The sequence below is a fragment of the Natator depressus genome, chromosome 3 (assembly GCF_965152275.1).
Source record: "Natator depressus isolate rNatDep1 chromosome 3, rNatDep2.hap1, whole genome shotgun sequence".
NCBI lineage: Eukaryota > Metazoa > Chordata > Testudines > Cheloniidae > Natator > Natator depressus.
In genome coordinates, this window is record NC_134236.1 from 119,628,796 (window position 1) to 119,649,184 (window position 20,389).

The 20,389-nt window shown below is 43.8% G+C and overlaps 2 protein-coding genes across 3 annotated transcripts in view; one reads left to right on the forward strand and one right to left on the reverse strand.

The window, feature by feature from the left end:
• Positions 1-557: 557 nt before the first annotated feature.
• On the reverse strand, positions 558-2,127 carry LOC141984522 (uncharacterized). Its single transcript, XM_074947601.1, has 2 exons — positions 1,658-2,127; positions 558-1,078 (listed from the first exon to the last, which is right to left on the reverse strand). The coding sequence occupies exons 1-2, from the start codon at positions 2,061-2,063 to the stop codon at positions 558-560; spliced, it is 927 nt and encodes a 308-aa protein (XP_074803702.1). The 5' UTR covers positions 2,064-2,127.
• A 7,753-nt stretch (positions 2,128-9,880) lies between these two features.
• SNX9 (sorting nexin 9) overlaps positions 9,881-20,389 on the forward strand; it is a 93,794-nt gene continuing 83,285 nt past the window's right edge. Inside the window, exon 1 of one of the 2 annotated variants that reach the window (XM_074948685.1) lies at positions 9,881-10,124. In XM_074948685.1, the coding sequence (XP_074804786.1) occupies positions 10,113-10,124 (12 nt within the window). In that variant the 5' untranslated portion in view covers positions 9,881-10,112. The remainder of the gene's footprint in view (positions 10,125-20,389) is intronic. The other variant, XM_074948686.1, reaches the window with a different exon arrangement.

Consider the following 20,389-nt stretch of genomic DNA (forward strand, 5'->3'; position numbering starts at 1 on the left):
CTGAGCAAGTGCAGAATGGTGGTAGAATGTGCATTTGGACGTTTAAAGGCGCGCTGGCGCAGTTTACTGACTCGCTTAGACCTCAGCGAAACCAATATTCCCACTGTTATTACTGCTTGCTGTGTGCTCCACAATATCTGTGAGAGTAAGGGGGAGACGTTTATGGCGGGGTGGGAGGTTGAGGCAAATCGCCTGGCTGCTGGTTATGCACAGCCAGACACCAGGGCAGTTAGAAGAGCACAGGAGGGTGCGGTACGCATCAGAGAGGCTTTGAAAATCAGTTTCATGACTGGCCAGGCTACGGTGTGAAAGTTCTGTTTGTTTCTCCTTGATGAAACCCCCCGCCCCTTGGTTCACTCTACTTCCTTGTAAGCTAACCACCCTCCCCTCCTCCCTTTGATCACCTCTTGCAGAGGCAATAAAGTCATTGTTGCTTCACATTCATGCATTCTTTATTCATTCATCACACAAATAGGGGGATGACTACCAAGGTAGCCCAGGAGGGGTGGTGGAGGAGGGAAGGAAAATGCCACACAGCACTTTAAAAGTTTACAACTTTAAAATTTATTGAATGACAGCCTTCTTTTTTTTGGGCAATCCTCTGTGGTGGAGTGGCTGGTTGGCCGGTGGCCACCCCACCGCGTTCTTGGGCGTCTGGGTGTGGAGGCTATGGAACTTGGCGAGGAGGGCGGTTGGTTACACAGGGGCTGTAGTGGCAGTCTGTGCTCCAGCTGCCTTTGCTGCAGCTCAGCCATACACTGGAGCATACTGGTTTGGTCCTCCAGCAGCCTCAGCATTGAATCCTGCCTCCTCTCATCACGCTGCCGCCACATTCGAGCTTCAGCCCTCTCTTCAGCCCGCCACTTACTCTCTTCAGCCCGCCACCTCTCCTCCTGGTCATTTTGTGCTTTCCTGCAGTCTGACATTATTTGCCTCCACGCATTCGTCTGTGCTCTGTCAGTGTGGGAGGACAGCATGAGCTCGGAGAACATTTCATCTCGAGTGCGTTTTTTTTTCTTTCTAATCTTCACTAGCCTCTGGGAAGGAGAAGATCCTGTGATCATTGAAACACATGCAGCTGGTGGAGAAAAGAAAAGGGACAGCGGTATTTAAAAAGACACATTTTATAAAACACTGGCTACACTCTTTCAGGGTAAACCTTGCTGTTAACATTACATACATAGCACATGTGCTGTCGTTACAAGGTCGCATTTTGCCTCCCCCCACCGCGTGGCTACCCCCTCAACCCTCCCCCCTCCCTGTGGCTAACAGCGGGGAACATTTCTGTTCAGCCGCAGGCAAACAGCCCAGCAGGAATGGGCTCCTCTGAGTGTCCCCTGAAGAAAAGCACCCTATTTCAACCAGGTGACCATGGATTATATCTCACTCTCCTGAGGATAACACACGAACGGATGTTGCTTGAACGCCAGCAAACATACACTGCAATGCTTTGTTGTACAATGATTCCCGAGTACGTGTTACTGGCCTGGAGTGGTAAAGTGTCCTACCATGAAGGACGCAATAAGTCTGCCCTCCCCAGAAACCTTTTGCAAAGGCTTTGGGAGTATATCCAGGAGAGCCGCGAATGCCAGGGCAAAGTAATCCTTTCACATGCTTGCTTTTAAACCATGTATAGTATTTTAAAAGGTACACTCACTGGAGGTCCCTTCTCCGCCTGCTGGGTCCAGGAGGCAGCCTTGGGTGGGTTCAGGGGGTACTGGCTCCAGGTCCAGGGTGAGAAACAGTTCCTGGCTGTCGGGAAAACCGGTTTCTCCGCTTGCTTGCTGTGAGCTATCTACAACCTCGTCATCATCATCATCTTCTTCGTCCCCAAAACCTGCTTCCGTATTGCCTCCATCTCCATTGAAGGAGTCAAACAACACGGCTGGGGTAGTGGTGGCTGAACCCCCTAAAATGGCATGCAGCTCATCATAGAAGCGGCATGTTTGGGGCTCTGACCCGGAGCGGCCGTTCGCCTCTCTGGTTTTCTGGTAGGCTTGCCTCAGCTCCTTCAGTTTCACGCGGCACTGCTTCGGGTCCCTGTTATGGCCTCTGTCCTTCATGCCCTGGGAGATCTTGACAAAGGTTTTGGCATTTCGAAAACTGGAACGGAGTTCTGATAGCACGGATTCCTCTCCCCATACATCAATCAGATCCCGTACCTCCCGTTCGGTCCATGCTGGAGCTCTTTTGCGATTCTGAGACTCCATCATGGTCACCTCTGCTGATGAGCTCTGCATGGTCACCTGCAGCTTGCCACGCTGGCCAAACAGGAAATGAGATTCAAAAGTTCGCGGTTCTTTTCCTGTCTACCTGGCCAGTGCATCTGAGTTGAGAGTGCTGTCCAGAGCGGTCAAAATGGAGCACTCTGGGATAGCTCCCGGAGGCCAATACCGTCGAATTGTGTCCACAGTACCCCAAATTCGACCCGGCAAGGCCGATTTAAGCGCTAATCCACTTGTCAGGGGTGGAGTAAGGAAATCGATTTTAAGAGCCCTTTAAGTCGAAATAAAGGGCTTCATCGTGTGGACGGGTGCAGGTTTACATCGATTTAATGCTGCTAAATTCGACCTAAAGTCCTAGTGTAGACCAGGGCTAAGTGTAATCCACCCCTAAGGCTGTCACCATTTTCAAAGGAGCCTAATGGAGTTAGGCATTCCAACCCTACTGAATTTCACTGTGAGTTGAGCCTAAAGCCACATTAGCTGAGCGAGATTTGTCTTTTGTTAGTCATCTGAAAGAGAGTCCTAATGCCCTTCTTCCTTTAAACTTCAGAGACTGGAGAAAATAGGGCCTAATCTTTGATCTTCAACTAAAATCTGGTCTACACTTAAAAATTAGATTGTCCGAGCTATGTTGCTCAGGGCTGTGAGGTTTTTCTTGCCCTGAGAGCCATAGTTAGAGCACAGATGGCATAAATGTGGCTACATTGATGGCAGAATTCTTCCATCGATCTTGGAGAGGAAAATTTATTACATTGATGGAAAAACACTATCCATCAATGCAGGAAACATCTATACTACAGTGCTACAGAGGCAACAATGTAGCTGTACTGCTGTAGCGTAAACATGGCCTGAGTCTCATATCCTGCCAATAAGATTCCTCCTTGTCAAGGTTTCCTCCCCACTCTGAACTCTGGGGTACAGATGTGGGGACCTGCATGAAAAAGACCCCCTAAGCTTATTTCTACCAGTTTAGGTTAAAAACTTCCCCAAGGCACAAATCCTTCCTTGTCCTTGGATGGGTACTGCTGCCACCACCAAGTGAGTTAGACAAAGATTCAGGAAAAGGACCACTTCGAGTTCCTGTTTCCCTAAAATATCCCCCCAAGCCCCTTCGCCCCCTTTCCTGGGGAGGCTTGAGAATAATATACCAACCAAATAGGTAAACAAGGTGAGCACAGACCAGACCCTTGGGTTTTTAGGACACTAAAACCCAATCAGATTCTTAAAAAACAGAACTTTATTATAAAGAAAAAAAAAGTAAAAGAAGCACCTCTGTAAAATCAGGATGGAAGGTAATTTTACGGGTAATAAGACTTAAAACATAGCGGATTCCCCCCTTGGCAAAACTTCAAAGTTACAAAAACCAGGGATAAACCTCCCTCTTAGCACAGGGAAAATTCACAAGCTAAAACAAAAGAAAATCTAATGCCTTTCCTTGCTATTACTTACTATTCCTGTAATTTTAGATGTATCTTTCGGTAGGAGCTGGATTACTTGCTTGGTCTCTCTCTTTGTCTCTGAGAGAACACACACAGAGCACTAAAACAAAGCCTTCCCACCCCCCACCAGATTTGAAAGTATCTTCTTTCCCCATTGGTCCTTCTGGTCAGGTGCCAGCTAGGTTAATTGAACTGATTAATCCCTTACAGGTAAGGGGATTCTGTACCTCTGGCCAAGAGGGATTTTATATTACTGCATACATGAAGGTTGTTACCCTTCCCTTTATATTTATGACACTCATCAATGGAGATAGCTACATAAGTACTAGAAGGTAGGGGAATGATTTCTACATTTGTGATTACATACCAAAAAAAAAATCCAGATATTTTCCTGTTATTCCAAGAAAGTTTGCAAATAACTGGTACAATATATTTTGTACTATTCATTAGTGGTACGTTGGAGTGCAGGCACCGACAAACACCTCAGATGAAAACCTTGGCCTAGTTGAAGTCAACAGAAATTTTGCAATGGATCAGAATACCCAGCCACTTTGATGTAGTTTACAGTAACTGTTGCTTTTGGGATGGTATCTTCTTGACATTACAGTTCATTGCAGCTGGCAGACTCCTTCCTCCATAATAGGTAAAATTGAAAATAAACCACAGATTGTTCACAGCCCTGTCTAAAGTGACCAACCAAAACTGATGGCTTTCTACCAATGAGGGTGCAAAAGTAGTCAAAGCACAATATATTTTGTTTACACCATAAAGAAAATGGGAACATACATTACATTCACAGTCAACACAAAATAAGTATGCTGGCCGAGTATATAATAAAGTGAGTTAGACCGAATATCCTCACTTTGGCCGGAGGAAGAAAGTGAAAAACAAATGAAACAGGACTGAGTTGGAAAAATTACAATGTAGTACTCCAACATGGAGCTAAATAATTAAGTACTAATGACTGAGGTGCTGGACATCTCATTGTGATCAATTAGCAATCACAAGGAGTTGATGGGCTGAGGAAAGAAGTAAAGAAATTACAAACAAAGCTCTTCTCAGAATTGTTTCCTGGGAGATAAATCCCCAGAATGAAAAATTATAAGGGGAAAGTTCTATCTAGACCAGCTGTTAGGACCTAGAGAAGTCTGGACTTGACAACTTATGGGATTTCAAGGTTAGCTGGCCCTGCCAGTTTGACAGTACACATGTGATCTGATCCATAGTCATTGCTGTGAGGTGCGGAGTAAGAGAGTAAAAATGTGTCCACATCTTTGGCAAAGTCGCATCACATGAACAATAGTTTGCACTGAATATGAAAACACTTGTTTCAGCATGAGTTGCGATAGTGCCAAAAGGAAGAAACTGATACTGAAAGGAATTCTGTCTTAGATCTTCATGACCAAGGGATGAATTTTGTCAACTCCGATCACTGCAACAGGAGGAAAAGAACCATTTATATGTTCCATGGCAGCTAATTTAATGTATTTTCACAAATACTACTCCAGTTATTGTCACATCAAATTACTGTTCAGAAATACTCACAAACAAAAGGAATTCATTGCTTTGCTACGATGTTGCATTTGTATATGCAGATCAGTGTTTAGGTACCTCTCAGCAGTGGCTGGAGATGTGGGAAAGGAGCAGCTTGCATCACACCCTGGCAACTGGAATAGCAGTTACCAGGCTCAACCAAAGGCACATCTAATCAGCTAAGAGGAAGTTTGCCATGATTTCAGAGCCTTTGAGGTCAGAGTTAAATAAGACAAAATGTGTGTGTATGTGAATCCTGAAGGGAAAAAAAATCCATGAACTATTATGACTGAGTCAAAGATTAAATCATGAATGAACTGCTTTCAACCACTAGAAAGCTTTGGAAATTTGAGATTTTTTTTTCAGAAAAACAAGAAAAATGTTCTGCTGTTAGAGGGCAAATAAGGTGATGGGGTTAAAAGGGGGAGAGAGTGAGGCTTGAAGTATTTTATACTTGTTTCTGGCTATTAGTCTTCTCTGATCCCATAACAACATCTGGAAGAACAGTAAAGATTTTGCTGGTGGAGCTTTTGTCAACTTTGCCATAAAATTTTGTGGTATGAGACTCTCAAATATTACACAGTGACACAATTCATATAGGCATGAGGCAAAGATGGTGGCACAGGTAGCCTTTTAACCTTTTGACTTTAGTGTGGTAATGATAATTTACAAAACATGCTGGAAAATAAAGAACTAATGGAATTAACTGTCACTGTGTCTGCTGTCAGGAATTTAGATTATACTTACATTTGACGGAAGCTTCCATTTGCAAAGTTGTCTACTGGAGTATTTCCAGTTATTTCATCTGATGTAACAAGTTTAGTTTTAGAACACAGTACAGAATATTTCCATGGCTGTGGTAAATTCCTCAGCTTCCTTGGCCATTACCTCCTTAGTTCAGATTGTAGCATTAAGGCACTGCCCTTTGTTGGGGGCAGTGGCTCTGTCAATCTAGAGGGAGATGCTGAGGAAAAGCCCTTAGGACAATGCAGTATGTATGCCTTCTATAGCTGACCAGCCCTGCTGTTCAGCACAGTGGGTAAAGACCTGGTCCTACATTTACTCTACCCTACCAAATTTGGATAAGCTAGCACCCATGGCAGCATTAACCCTCTGCAGCCCTTGTGCTCAGGGTTGTTCAGGAGCTGCAACTGTGGTCAGAATCTGAGCAGGAATGAGAAAGATTTGAGGAATGCTCTTTGCCCCCTTTCCCATCACAATGGGTGGCCACAATTCATCTCAAATATAAGTATTTTGAATAGTATGTGTTTGACAACAGGGTCTTCATTTAACTAATTGAGCCCTTTCTAGTGAAATTGTTCGTTTCTTCACTGGATTCTACTGAAGTGACCATTTATATCCCTGGAAAATTTAGTTCAATAAACTGAACCACAAGAGTACATATTTACTAGGAAAAGTCATAGCGAGGGCAAATAACAAAATCCAACATATGTGCTTGCTTAACAGCTTTTATGGAAAGGAGATTTTTCACTTCTAAAATTTATATTGATACCTCAGTTTGAGGCATGGGGCTTTGGAAGTACAAATTGAGTTTTGAGTAGCTAAAGTCATATGTATCAAATAGAAAATATGAGCTTGATTCTGCAAAGTGCTGAGTACTTTGGCCCTTATCCAGCAAAGTATTTAGGTATATGAACAGTCTCATTGAAGTCAGTGGAATTACTCATATTTTTAAAGTTAAGAATGTGGTTAAGTCATTTTATGAACTAGGGCCAAAGTCCTCAGCACTCTGCTAGGCAGCAGAGAGCTCACCTATGCAAAGGGTTTTAGAAATCACTTTAGGTGTCTCCCATTGGCAGTCCGTTTGTGCTAAGGCTTTTGTGTTAGCTTATAATGAAGGTTTCAGCTAGGAAGAGAAATGTGATCTGGCCTGCACAGAAGAAAAAGCAGCAACAAGGATGAAGAAATAAGTAGCTGTAAGGATGTTCCTATCCACCTGTAAACTTCTCCAGTAAACCTTGTTAAGATCAGCTTGTGGAGGAATATTGTCTAGAAGATCAGAGATTTTAGATGTGTAAAGAGGCCTTCAAATCATTACTTTGTTTCTATGTCTAAGACAGACAAATGTTGTTTAAGTGGCCATCAGTCCTAGAGTGTGAAGCCCTTCTTGGTAGTTCTCAGAAGGCAAGATGTTGAGAACAAAGTGGAGAAAGATTGAAGCATTAGGAGGAAAGGTGTATGTATGAGAGGTTCACTCTCAAGACATGGTCTAAAGAATGAAACAACTAGAATAAACACACCATAGCACATTTGTTTGGATTGTAAAACTAATTGAAAAACCACATCAAAATGGAGTTTGAATGTTTTTCAAATTAACCAGTCCTGATCGTTGTTACAGCAAAAAAATAGTGTGGTTGCTGCTAAACAGCTGCTTTTCAGCTCTGCATCAGCCACATATATTTTTTATTGCTCCTGTTCAAGATGATAGCTAGAAAACTGCCCAGATATTTCACTTGTTCTACATAAAAGGCGGGGAAAGTTGCAACTTCATTTTCAAGTTAAAAGACTTGTGGGTATGCTGTTTTTCTGTTTTATTAAAGTTGTCTGGCTCAGCGGAAAGAGTTACCAATAGCAAAAGAAGCTTGTAAGCACTTCAGATACGGAAATATGCATGTAAGGCATTATGTTGCTTCATAATATTATACATGATTTTTAGGAATAATAATGTTTGACTCATTGACAATTTGTACAATTACACTACTTTTTTAAAAACTGGGATTGAAGGTGAGACCTTGCTTGCTACTGATCAAAAACCAAACAAAATACACCCTCAAATAGTTATATTTGCAAACTATGCACATAGATAGTCTATGCAAAATATGTTTGCATTACAGCCACTGTATTCTGTCCCCCTCCATTTGTTTCCCCCTTTTACCTAAGACTGTAAATTGATTGGGATAAGAATTGTCTTTTACTATAAATTTGTATGATGAGACCACAAGCCATGATGTTGACCAGTATTGTCCCTTTCTTTTCTTGTCCTTCTGCTTCTGTCTGTATCTTTCTGTGGTGTCTTGTCTTATACTTAGGGTATGTCTACACAAAAAAGCTACAGTGGCACACTTGCAGCTACACCACTGTAGTGTCATAGAGTAGATACTTGTTACAGCGATGGAAGGGGATTTTCCATTGCTGCAGTAAATCAATTGCTCTGAAAGATGGTAGCTAGGTTGACAGAAGAATTCTTCCCTTGACCTAGAGGTATCTGTACTAGGGCTTAGGTCTGCTCTCCTATGTCTCTCAGGGGCTTGAATTTTCTGCACCCAAGCAACATAGCTAGGTCAACCTACATTCTAGGTGTAGACCAGGTCTTAGTCCCCGCCCCAAAGAGGGTAGTCTGTCTTTTTTGTTCTTAATTTGTACAGCACGTAGCACAATGGGGTCCTAGTCCATGACTGAGATACTGGGGGTATATCCGGACAGCCTGCGGCAGCGAGACACCCAACCTGGGTCAAAACACTTAAGCTCACACTACCACGCTCAAAATAGCTGTGTAGACATTGTGGCTTGGGTTCTGAAGTCCACCTCCCTCCCTCAGCTTCAGAGCCAGAACTGCAGCCCTAACATCTACACAGCTATGTTTAATGTGCGTTTCTGCAACCCCAAGTCTGTGGACCTTGGCTAGGAGGCTTGCTGCTGAGGGCTATGGAGATGTACCTCTAAGCACTAAGGTCTTTTGCATGTAACTGTAATACTATCAGCTTGCTGAGGCCCATATGACACACAGATCACAAATGAATTACACATCAAAAGACAGTAATAGAGGAAACTTGATGTGATAGTAGATTCATTTCCTTGAGGTCCAGTTTTCTGAAATTACTGTTCCAAGACTGCATGGAAGATACTTTCATAGAAAAAGCAACCCCCCCCCCCCCCAAAAAAAACCCCCAACAACACACAGACAGTCAAATGCTGTTTTGTTTGCATTTTAAAGAAATATTTGGCAGTGGGAATGGTTGATTACAAATGCATTCACTTTTGCATTAGTGGTATTTTTTTGGTAGGAAGGTAAATATGCCAGCAGCGTCAAGTGAATCTACCAGTGGAGATCCCTCCAGTACATTAATGGCTGAAGCAAAAAGAAGTTGAATGAGGATGCTGACCCCTCCTCCCCAAAAAGCGAGATTTTAAATGGCTAGAGAGATTGTACAAACTGCCTAAGAATGTTATTTTCCACAGAATGCATCGGATGAAGTGAGCTGTAGTTCATGAATACTTATGCTCAAATAAATTGGTTAGTCTCTAAGGTGCCACAAGTACTCCCTTTCTTTTTGCAAATACAGACTAACACGGCTGCTACTCTGAAACCTAAGAATGTTAATCACCCAAAGGACCTAGTCTTCCAGCAAATGGGCGAGGCGAGCTGAAGCAAGTCTGAATATTCAGGGCCAGATTCTGTTATCAAGTATGCCAGTGTAAATCCGGAGTCACTCCGAATTTACTCCTATGTAAGTGAGCAAAATGCGGCTCACCGCCTTTCTGATTCCAATAATCTATCCTGACAAAGAAACAAGGGCTAAACAGTGCAAACAACAGGGTGTGTGTGGGGTGCGGGGTAGCTGGGGAAAGAAATGTGGGTCGCGGACGAAGCGGGGGTGGGCGGACAGGGAGCGAGAAGGAGCGAGAGGGGGAAGCGATCAGGAGGAGAGGAGCGAGCGGGGAGGGGCCGGGACACAGCCTGGCCGCTGCCCTGGTGCTACATTAGCTCCGGCCCGCCCAGCGCGGCGGGTTTCTGCTGAGCAGCCGAACAGCCCCGGCAGCCGGAGGGGGCGGTGGCGGGACTTGTGACTGGGCGGCTCGGAGCAGCCGCGGCCCAGCAGCAGCAGCAGCAGCAGAGCCGGGCCCGTCGCGGGGCAGGGGAGGCGCGCGGCGGGAACCCCGCGCCAGCAGCACCATGGCCACCAAGGTGAGGGGCCGCCGCGGGGCCCGGGGCTCCGACCCCCGGCCCGGGCCGGGTTAGTGCCCGGAGCCGCGGGGAGGGGAGCGGGGTCGGGCGCCCCCCTGTCGGGGGTGAGTCCCAGGAGACCCGCGGTTGGGGTGGGGGGAGGCTGGTGTTTCTCTGACCCCGGGCCAGGCCCAGGGGCCAGCGAGGAAGGGGCTGGGGCAGCCCCCGGGGCGTTGTGGGGATGAACCCCCGACACCTCGGGGCTGGGCTCGGCGGCCGCCCCCCCGCTCCCCCCCCCCGTGTAACCGCCAGGGCCGGGGGATCCCGGAGACCCCCCCTCACCCCCGGGGCCCGTGTGATTGTGCCTCGCTTGGGCCCTAGACCCACCCTCGGGCCAGCGTCCCAGGGCCAGGCAGGAGGGGAAAGGAGTTTCCAGCGTCACAAAGTTTTACAGGGGAAAGTCCCCCCCCCCCCCCGGCTCTTTGTGGTGTTTCGCCTGACCCCACATGCTGCAGGATGGTCTCAGCCGCCCCCAACGTCAGGCCAGGGGCACAGTGCCCGGGTGACTTGTAACCCGCAGATCAGAGGGGACCCCCTGAGTTACAAAACCCAGCGGCACCTCGTTTAAACAGTCCCCCCTCCCCGCCGGATACACTCAACCGCAGCTTCCGAATCTGTGCTGCTAATAATAACTGGAAGAATTAAAATGTGTGTCGCTATTTGTCATGTGGGCATGGGCATTTTACCCTGCCCGGACGGGGATGATAGATTGGTCAGTTTCACTTTTGCGTCTTGTTTCTCTTTGGTTCTCCCGAGTCCTGATATGGGCAATAGTGGCATGATTTAGTTGGGAACATTGTGCTTGGATTTAAAAACACTCCCCATAATGTTCATTGAAATTTCAAAGCAGTAGCATGGACACATTTCTGTTCACGTTAGGTTTTGTAAAACAAAGAAATAAATGTTTGGGGGCTGAAGTACCTTAGGTTGTCCCTTTAATTTCACAGCTGTGCAAGCAAAAAACCTGGGCCTTGGCTTTTCAGAGTTGCTGAACTCCTTGCAGCTCTTGTTGACTTTAGTGGCAGTTGTGACTGGTCAGCGCCCTTGAAAAAGTCCTTACGGAACCAAACTCTAGACATTTCAATGTCATTCAACTTTGTGTTTTGTTCTGTTTTTTTCTATACAGTACTCAGCATTCAAGCAGGAAGGAAAATGACTGTGTTCTTAGGTCTGGCCTACACCTGAGATTTAAGTCTAGCTACATTACTCGGGGTGTTCAGATCCCGAGAGAGACATAGTTAAGGTGACCTAAGACTTGGCTTAGACAAGAAGCACTGCAGTGGTGCAGCTGCAGCACGTTAAGTGTAGACATAGCCTTAGTATTTGATACAATGACTTACGTTACAAAAAGATCAGACACAAGACTCAGTTGCTCAATGGAACTCTGCCTTGTCTGTGGTTATGTATATTTGCCTGGAAGTATTGCTTGTTTTCTGTATATAGCATAGTAGGTTTATACACCTGATAATGGCCAAATATAGAAGGTGTCTTTTCCAGTCAGTTTGATTGCAGTGGGATAAATTCATTTATTCTCTTCTAGTGATGCATGTGTGTGTGTTCCACTTTATAAAACAAGAGTACCACTAATAGATTGGAAAAGGCCACATGTATTCCACAGTTGCTCTTCAAAGAACTGATGCATATTTGTTTTATATAATCTTCTGAATAATGTTCTGTTTTTTGTAGATCATATTAAAAAACTGTTTTCCTGCTGCCATGTGATTTTTGTAGCATGTGAATTAGCAGTGTTAGGAGTTCTACGGTCTGATTTTGATTTGTAGTAGTGTATTTGGTTTCTAAAAAGTATGAGACTAAATTATTTTGCTTTGTTTCTGAACATTATTAGAAAACTAATGTAGTAATTGGACTTTGCATATCTGAAACCAGTCTAAGTAATCTACAGTATTTATTTGCTAACTTAGCTGAATATAAAAGATTATGCTGTTTTCATTAAAAGGTGTGTTGTCTGACTAGTAGTTTTTTATTTTCTTAACCTTTTAAAGGCCAAACGTACTTATTGTGACGTGTCACAATATTGGAAACAATGCTTTTGGGATACAACTGGTTCCATAAACTAGTTCTGCAGCTTAAAAAGTTCCATCTTGTTACTAGTAGACCCTGTCCATATAGAATAGTGATAGTATATGATTCTGGATGACTTAATATTTGACAAATTCTGTATCTTGTATATATCCAATTTAGTGCATTAATAGTATTGTATAAATAGATGCACATTACTCTTTAGATAAGAAGCCTAAATCCCAAGTCAGATAGGTGGTTTGATAATTTTACTGTTACACCTAAAATTGGAGTGTATATGCATCAGAGGTTTAGAATGTTGATGTTGGATTTGGCTTGGTTTTAATATTGTTAGTTTGAACTAATTTGCGATAAGTGTGTGTGTGTATATGTGTATGTGCATGGACACACCAGAACACTTCTATTACTTGTGGTAGTTAGAAGGAAAACTGCATTACTTTTGGCATATATGTATTTCTGCAATTGCGGTAATCACTTCAAATGGTGCCTATTTCAATGTGGAATAGGACCTGCACTGTATTGAAAGGAGGATATGAAGGACTACTGTTGATTCTGTGCCTGGAAAGAAGAGTAATTTAATTGTATAAATGTGGAGACTTGAACACTTTCTGTTTTTCTTTAAATAGCTCCCCAGTTTATAACTTGTTCAGAAACTAAAGACAGATTATGCTATCCCTGATTTAACTAAAATTATATTGTGGGTAGAAGAGCAGCAATTATTTTTCATTCTTTATTTCTTAATTTTTGGGGAAAACTGTTGCATATTACTTCCTGATTTTAACCTTCAGTATCTGCAAATTAAAGACTTGGTTTTTTTGTTTTGCTATACTGGTAAGTTAAGTTTCTATTAGAGTGGTGCCAAACTATTAAGTTTTTGTTGTATGGCATGCATATGAGATACAGCTATTTAGGGTTAAATTTGGTAAACTTGTTTAATTGTCAGCTGTGATCCTTGTAGAAGCAAAAAGAAAAGGAGTACTTGTGGCACCTTAGAGACTAACAAATGTAGAAGCAATTGACCTATATTTTTCTTTTTAATGGTTGTTGCAAGAAGTCTGTTTGAATTTCAATACCTGGTGTTCAGAAAGTTAGCTAAATAATAATTTACCATATAAATGAAATAGGATTGTATTTATTATTTTTAATGCCAACCCTTCTGAAATAGCTGACTCCAATGAGAAACATGCCAAATGTTGGAAAAGCACGTGCAAAAATCTGCAGAACATAATCCTAGACTAGGGTTGTTGACCTTGGATATTTATTTCTCCTAGTTTAATAACATTTTAACCACTGTATACATAGATTCAAAGGCCAGAAGAGACCATTGTGATCAGCTAGTCTGACCTCCTGCATAACACAGGCAACAGGACTTCCCTGAATTAATTCTTGTTTGAGTTAGAGCATATCTTTTAGAAAAACATCCAATGTTGATTTAAAGATTTCCAGTGACGGAAAATCGACCACAACCCTTGAAGTCATTCTAATGGATAAGTACCCTCACTCTTAAAAAATTTGAGTCTGAACTGTCTAGCTTTAACTTCCAACCATTAGATCTTGTTATACCTTAGTCTGCTAGATTGAGGAGCCCTGTATTACCAAATTTCTTTTCCCCTGTGGGTACTTAAACTGTGATCAAATTATCCCTTGACATTGTCTTCGTGCGAAATATACTGTATGGAGCTCCTTGAGTCTTTCTCGATAAGGCTTGTTTTCCAATCCATTTATCATTTTTGTGGCTCTCCTCTGAGGCCCCTCAAGCAATTGCCAGCTTCCTACTGAAATAATAGGAAATACAGGAGGAGAGTAAAAAAAATCTGCATTTTGTGGCTGTGACCTTTTAAGCATCCTTACAAACTGAGTAACCTGTTTAAAGGGAGGAGCTATGGCCCAGTGTTGGGATGCAATACTGATAGAGGACTGGGGTATTCCTGACTCAGCTGTGGATTTTCTTTCTGACTTTGGGCAAGTCATATAGGCCAACCTTTTCAGAATTGTTCACTGATTTTTGGGTTCCCCAGTTTTTGGATGCTTAACTTGAGATCAGTAGATCCTGATTTCCATTAAGTTCTGAGGGCCAGCACCTTTCATTGACTTAAATGGAACGGATGGTTACTTAGCACCTCTGAAAATCAGGCTCCCAGGTATATCGGAGCGGGTACTTAATGTCTGAGGCATCCAAAATTAGTGGACATTTTAGAAAATGTTGATAACTTCTCCGTTCCTCAGTTCTCCTATGTATAAATGGAGGGAGAACACTTCCCTAATTCACAGATGTGCAGGGAGGCTAAATTAATACTTGTAAAGCTTATTTCTATACAAGAGAAAAACACTAGGTTTGCTTCTGTGGTACCCTTTCAGAAAAGACACTTTAGATCAGAGGTGGGCAAACTACATCTCATGGGCCACATCCAGGGAACTGGCTCCTGGCTCGGAAGGCTAGCCCCCGGCCCCTCTCCTGCTTTCCCCCGGCCCCCGCAGCCTCAGCTCACTGTGCCACTGGCGCAATGCTCTAGGTGGCCTGACCCGGCGCTCTGTGCTGCGCGGTGGCGTGGCTGGCTCCAGCTGGGCGGCGCGGCTGCCTGTCCTGATGCTCTGGGTGGCACGGCTGTAGCGCCGCCAGCCACCGGTACTCCAGACAGCGCGGTAAGGGGGCAGGAAGCGGGGGGTTGGATAGAGGGCAGGGGAGTTTGGGGTGGTGATCAGGGGGCGAGGGTGTGAGTAGGGTTCAGGGTGGTCAGAGGGCAGGGAACAGGGGGTTGAATGGGGGCAGGAGTCCCAGGGGGGCAGTCAGGAAGGAGAGGGGGCATTGGATGGGACAGCAGGGGGCAGGCGGGGCAGGGATTCTGGGCAGGACAGGGAGAAGGGGTGGTTGGATGGGGCAGGGGTCCCAGGGGGACAGTCAGGAATGAGAGGAGGGGTTGGATGGGGCGGTGGTGGGTCTGGGGGCGGTCAGGGCACAGGGAGTGGGGCGGGCGGTGGATGGGGCAGGAGTCCCAGGGGGGTCGACAGGGGGCTTGGATGAGGAAGGAGTCCCAGGGGGGCCGTCAGGGGGCAAGAAGCGGGGGGGTCGGATAGGGGGTGGGGGCCAAGCCACACCTGTCTGTTTCGGGAGGCACAGCCTCCCCTAACCGGTCCTCCATACAATTTCAGAAACCCAATATGGCCCTTAGGCCAAAAAGTTTGCCCGCCCCGGGTTCGATTCTTTCTGCATTTGCCTACTTGATTTCTTGGAGGTAATTGACCCAACCGTTTTTCTCGTTATTTGCAATGTTGTAATTTCAGTTTTATTATGTCATTTGTCACATTTAAGCTTCATTCAGTTGTGGGGTGCTGGAAACACCAAGGAGCTGTATGCTGACTTCTAAAGAATGTGATCTCAGGCTCAACATATTTTTAGAGACATATATTATTTAATAGATAATTCCTTTCCTTGGGAGGTCTAGTTTGGAATTTGCTAAGTCACTCTTCCAGCAGGAAAAATAAAGACTATAATAAGAGGATCCAGTTATGTCAAGTACACTGTGCTTTTGTGGTACTAATGTAAGATCTGGATTTTAACTTGAAATCAATCAGCCTGACTGATTCTGTTGGTCCCATTGGAGTCAATGGGTAAATGGCACTAATTGCATGAGCAAAGACACTTGTTTTGCAGGATCAGATCCTTAGTTGCCAGTTTTGGGCCCTATTCCTCAGGGAGATCTATACAGGCAGATCTTTACCCCAGCATGGAGTCCCATTTTAGTCAATGGGACTCTGTGGGCTAAGGATCCACGTGTGTGGATCTGTTTGCAGGATTGGGCCTTTTTTTCATATGTTGAGGTGTTTTAGGAAGAAACTTTTTAGGACACATAGTACATTTTGGTTCTTAGAAAAAAGTGTTAACTGGCATGTTTTTAATACTTGCAAACAAAATAAATGCACTTTTAAGGAGGACAGAGAGAGGGTCTCCAAAATTTAGAAGTAAAGCTTTATGCTCCCTATCTGCACCCTTATTTTTTTAAAATTCTAATTCCTTAATTTCCTTTCAGTTTTAGTCTTTTTCACTGCTAGGTTTGCTGAAATGGATAAGTTTTGAAGTGTTCTCAGCTGTATTCTTAGTGACAAACCAAAGTAGAACTAGTTCTCTTTGCTGTCTTGTGTGCAGAAGTGAACTCCCCTTTGGTTTTGTTGAGATTAATTCAAACCAAAACTGAGAGGCATTTCTAACAAATGAACTAAATTAAGTGTTCTAAAACTGTCTACTCCTTTGTGCAGAAAAAATTATAAACCTTTTAAAGACCATCTTAGCTATTGAAATTGATTTCTTATGGAGGAGTATTTAACAAAATATGAATTGTCTTAATAGCATTGTTAGTTGGAAGGGAGTTATACAAACCATTTCCTGCTTTTTTCAGCACTCTCCACCCTTTGGGAGTTCAGTGAAGCAACACGTAATACAAGAAATGAGATCACTATGCTGTAAACTGTATTTACAAACAAAGGGCTTGCTCCTGTGCACCCTTATTCAACAAGTAGTCAATTGAAATCAGTGGGTTTACTAATGTGAGTAAGGTTTCAGAGTAACAGCCGTGTTAGTCTGTATTCGTAAAAAGAAAAAAGAAAAGGAGTACTTGTGGCACTGGTTAGTCTCTAAGGTGCCACAAGTACTCCTTTTCTTTTTTCTTTTTAATGTGAGTAAGGATTTGCAGGATTAGGCCAAAAGAAAACAAATGCCAAGATGTTAACAGCAATAAAAATGTCAAGCAGGAAGAAGATTTATTGGGTAAGAATGCTTGGTAATGCAAATTTACCCTAAAAAACCACAATCCACCCATAGAATGAGAAAAACAAATGTGGACTTAAACAGGGCCATATAAAAATAAGTTAGTTTGGTGTCATGCCTCAAGTGCATGACCCACTGCTTTCTTAATTTATTTCTAGCTGTTTTTGTTTATAATCTTCATAAACTTCCTGCAGTCAACGGATATGTGGATTCCCTCACATTTTGGCGATTGCCAACATGAGTTTGTTTTCGTTGTTGCTTTTGTTTTTTAATGGACCTGATCTTATTGTCATTGAAGTCATTAGCAAAACTCCAGTTGACGTACATGGAAGAAAAGATTGGGTCCTGTATGATGATTTGCTCAGATGCTGCTGCTGCCTATATGACTCAGTATTTCTAGGTTATTTTTACCATCTAGAGATTGAGTCATCAGAACATCATTTCCCCAGAGCATATAATTATTTAAAAAATCTCCTGTTTACAATAGCTAAAGGGGAGGAGAAGTCTTACCTATGTAGATTTCATCTTGTTTGAAAACTTGATTCTTAACATTATTAAATGTTTGTAACCAGATAAAATTCATTTCCAGTCTCTCCATATACTGATTTAATTTCTGGAAAAAATAAATAAAAGCCCTTTTAACTTGTGCCTTTGTTTTTGCTTTACCAATTACATGGCTTACCTCAAGACCATTGTGTTTTTTTAAGACGAATTGTAGTACATCTTATGAGTTGTTCAATAGATTTCTATCTGTGAATTTTCAGAGTAGTAGCCGTGTTAGTCTGTATCCGCAAAAAGAAAAGGAGTATTTGTGGCACCTTAAAGACTAACAAATTTATTTGAGCATAAGCTTTTGTGACATGCATCCGATGAAGCAAGCTGTAGCTCACGAAACCTTATGCTCAAATAAATTTGTTAGTCTCTAAGGTGCCACAAGTTCTCCTTTTCTATCTGTGAATTGTCTGCCAGTCTGTTAAAACATCTAATTTAATGGTCTTTTGAAAATCTTATTTAAAATTACAAGATATGCATAGGTAGATTTCTTTTGTTTATGTGACTTTTATCTGACCAGAAACAATTTTGTTGTGACAGGAAGTTGTGTAATTGATCTTAATTACAAAGGGATGGAAGCCATCACCTCTGAAATTTGTCAAACTACTGTGAGAACTGTACTGTTAAATATGCTGGTTCCTTCGTGCCTTATTTTTATAAGCTATTCCAACTTTAGTACTATTGGAATTGTCACCTCATGAACAGGTGACATAATAGGTTACAGTGTTGTAAAGCAATGGGACTAACTTGTTGCTTTGAACAGCTTTCCACAATATAAAATACCATGAAATTTAGAGAACTAGAACTGTTTAATCAAATTATTTGACTAGTTGTGAATATTTAGTGTGTCACAGTTAAAAATAAAACCGCTCATTTTACAAGTATATTCCAAAACATAGATGGTAAGATTGCTTTGGACTATTGAGGCACTAAGCTTCATAATTTAAAAAAATACTTTTCATTTTGTAAGTGGCAGAAATCTTGGCTCATGTTTTACTATCTTCGGGTATTAAACCCTGCCAACATAAACAAAATAAAATGTGTATACAGTACCCCAACAAATAAAGCTAATGTGCTACTGGAGAAAAAAAGATGTTTTTAACACACTAAATATATGCTTACTCTATATTAGAGCCTAAGTTAGACTTGCCCATATTCTTGCCACACCAGTTCCAAAAGCAGTCTCCCTCTGTTTGGGCTTTGTAAATAATAAATTTCCCCAGTGTAGGAAGCAGGCATTAACACCAGAGTCCTCTTCCACTTTGAAGTCCAGCCCAAAGTAATGGATTGTTATGGCTTGCCTATGATGGGGGATCCATGATTTATAAGCACCAAGAATGAAACTCCCTATAGAAAGAGTTGAAGTTTCCATATAGTAATTGCACCCAAAAGCAGTGGTGGATTTAGAGTTAGTGGGGCCCTGTGTGCAGCTTCATTTTCGCCATGCCCACCCCCCCCCCCCGATCAGCCAAGAAAAAGAACATTCTCACTTATCTCCCCCCCTGCTTTTCATTCTTTTTTTCTTCTTCCTCCTCCTCCTCTATTATAAGTAATGGGAAGTAAATGAAAATAAAGTGAGGTACCTTGATTGGGGCAGGGGGTTGGGGTGCAGGAGGGGCTGGGGGGGGGCTCTGTGAGGAAGTTTGGGTGTAGGCTCTGGGCTGGGGAAGGGGGTTGGGGGCAGTGCTTACCTTGGGTGGCACGGCTCCCACAGCGACCGGCATACTCCACCCTCCGGCAGCAGATCCTAGGCGGCGGGGGGAGGGGCCCAGAGGATCTCCCTGCACCGCTGCCCGCAGGCACTGCCCCTGCAGCTCCCACTGGCCTCAGTTCCCAGCCAATGGGAGCTGCGGAGCCTGCGCTTGGGGCGGGCGTAGTGTGCGGAGGCACCCCCCAGAGCTGCAGGGACATGCCGGCCGCTTCTGGGAGCAAAGCGGAGCATAGGGAGGGAGGCAGAGTGGGCAGGGAGCGTGCAGAGATGTGCCAGCAGCCAGCTGCTTTCGGGAGTGGCGTGGGGCCACTGGCCACGGCATGCAGACAGCCTGCCTGCTTGAGCCCTGCTGCGCTGCTGGGCGGGTCTTGGGGAAAGGTTGTCAGATATTTGTTCTGTGTTTTGGGGCCTCCCTGTCATTGGGGGCCCCTGTGGTTGGTTTCATGGTAAATCTGCTCCTGATCCAAAGAGTCGTTATTGTGTGAGTTGAAGAGCTTTCCTTTGTCTGGCAGGTTCATTGATTTGTAGGCCAGAAGGGACCATTGTGATCATCTAGTCTGAGCTTCTGTATAACATAGACCATGAAGCTTCCCCAAAACTGAAGCTCTGTGGTTCCTTTGTACTGCAGTGCAGCTGCTCAAAAGGAGGGAAGTGCCAGGGTCCACCTTTCCAGGCCTTGCAATCTCAGTGAGCAGCCTTGTACTAGGGGTTTCCCAGGTAGAAAAACTCAGTACTGGGGCAGAAAGGGGCAACCCTGTTGTTAAGCAGTGAGACTTGTATGAGGCCCTCTAGGGAGAGTCAGAAGCAAGACAGCTGCTTCTGTGGGAAGGGCAGTGGTAAAAGGGGAGTTGGGACTAAAATGACTAAAGAGAGCACACACTGGCCTCTCTTTTGATTAAAATCTGTGACCAAAACATAGTATGTGCAGTTATAGAGCTCTTCTGCTTTGAAAAGTGACTATGTAAAAATGACACCTCTTACTCAACAGATTTGTTACTTACAGGTATTCTGAGAAATTTCTGCTGCCTGGAGCAGGGGTGGGCAAACTATGGCCTGTGAGCCATTTTAAGCTGGGCTGTGAGCTTCCACTGGGGAGCGGGGTTTGGAGCTTGCCCCACTCTGGCGCTTCAGCTGGGTCCCGGGTTGGCCCCGCTCCAGCCG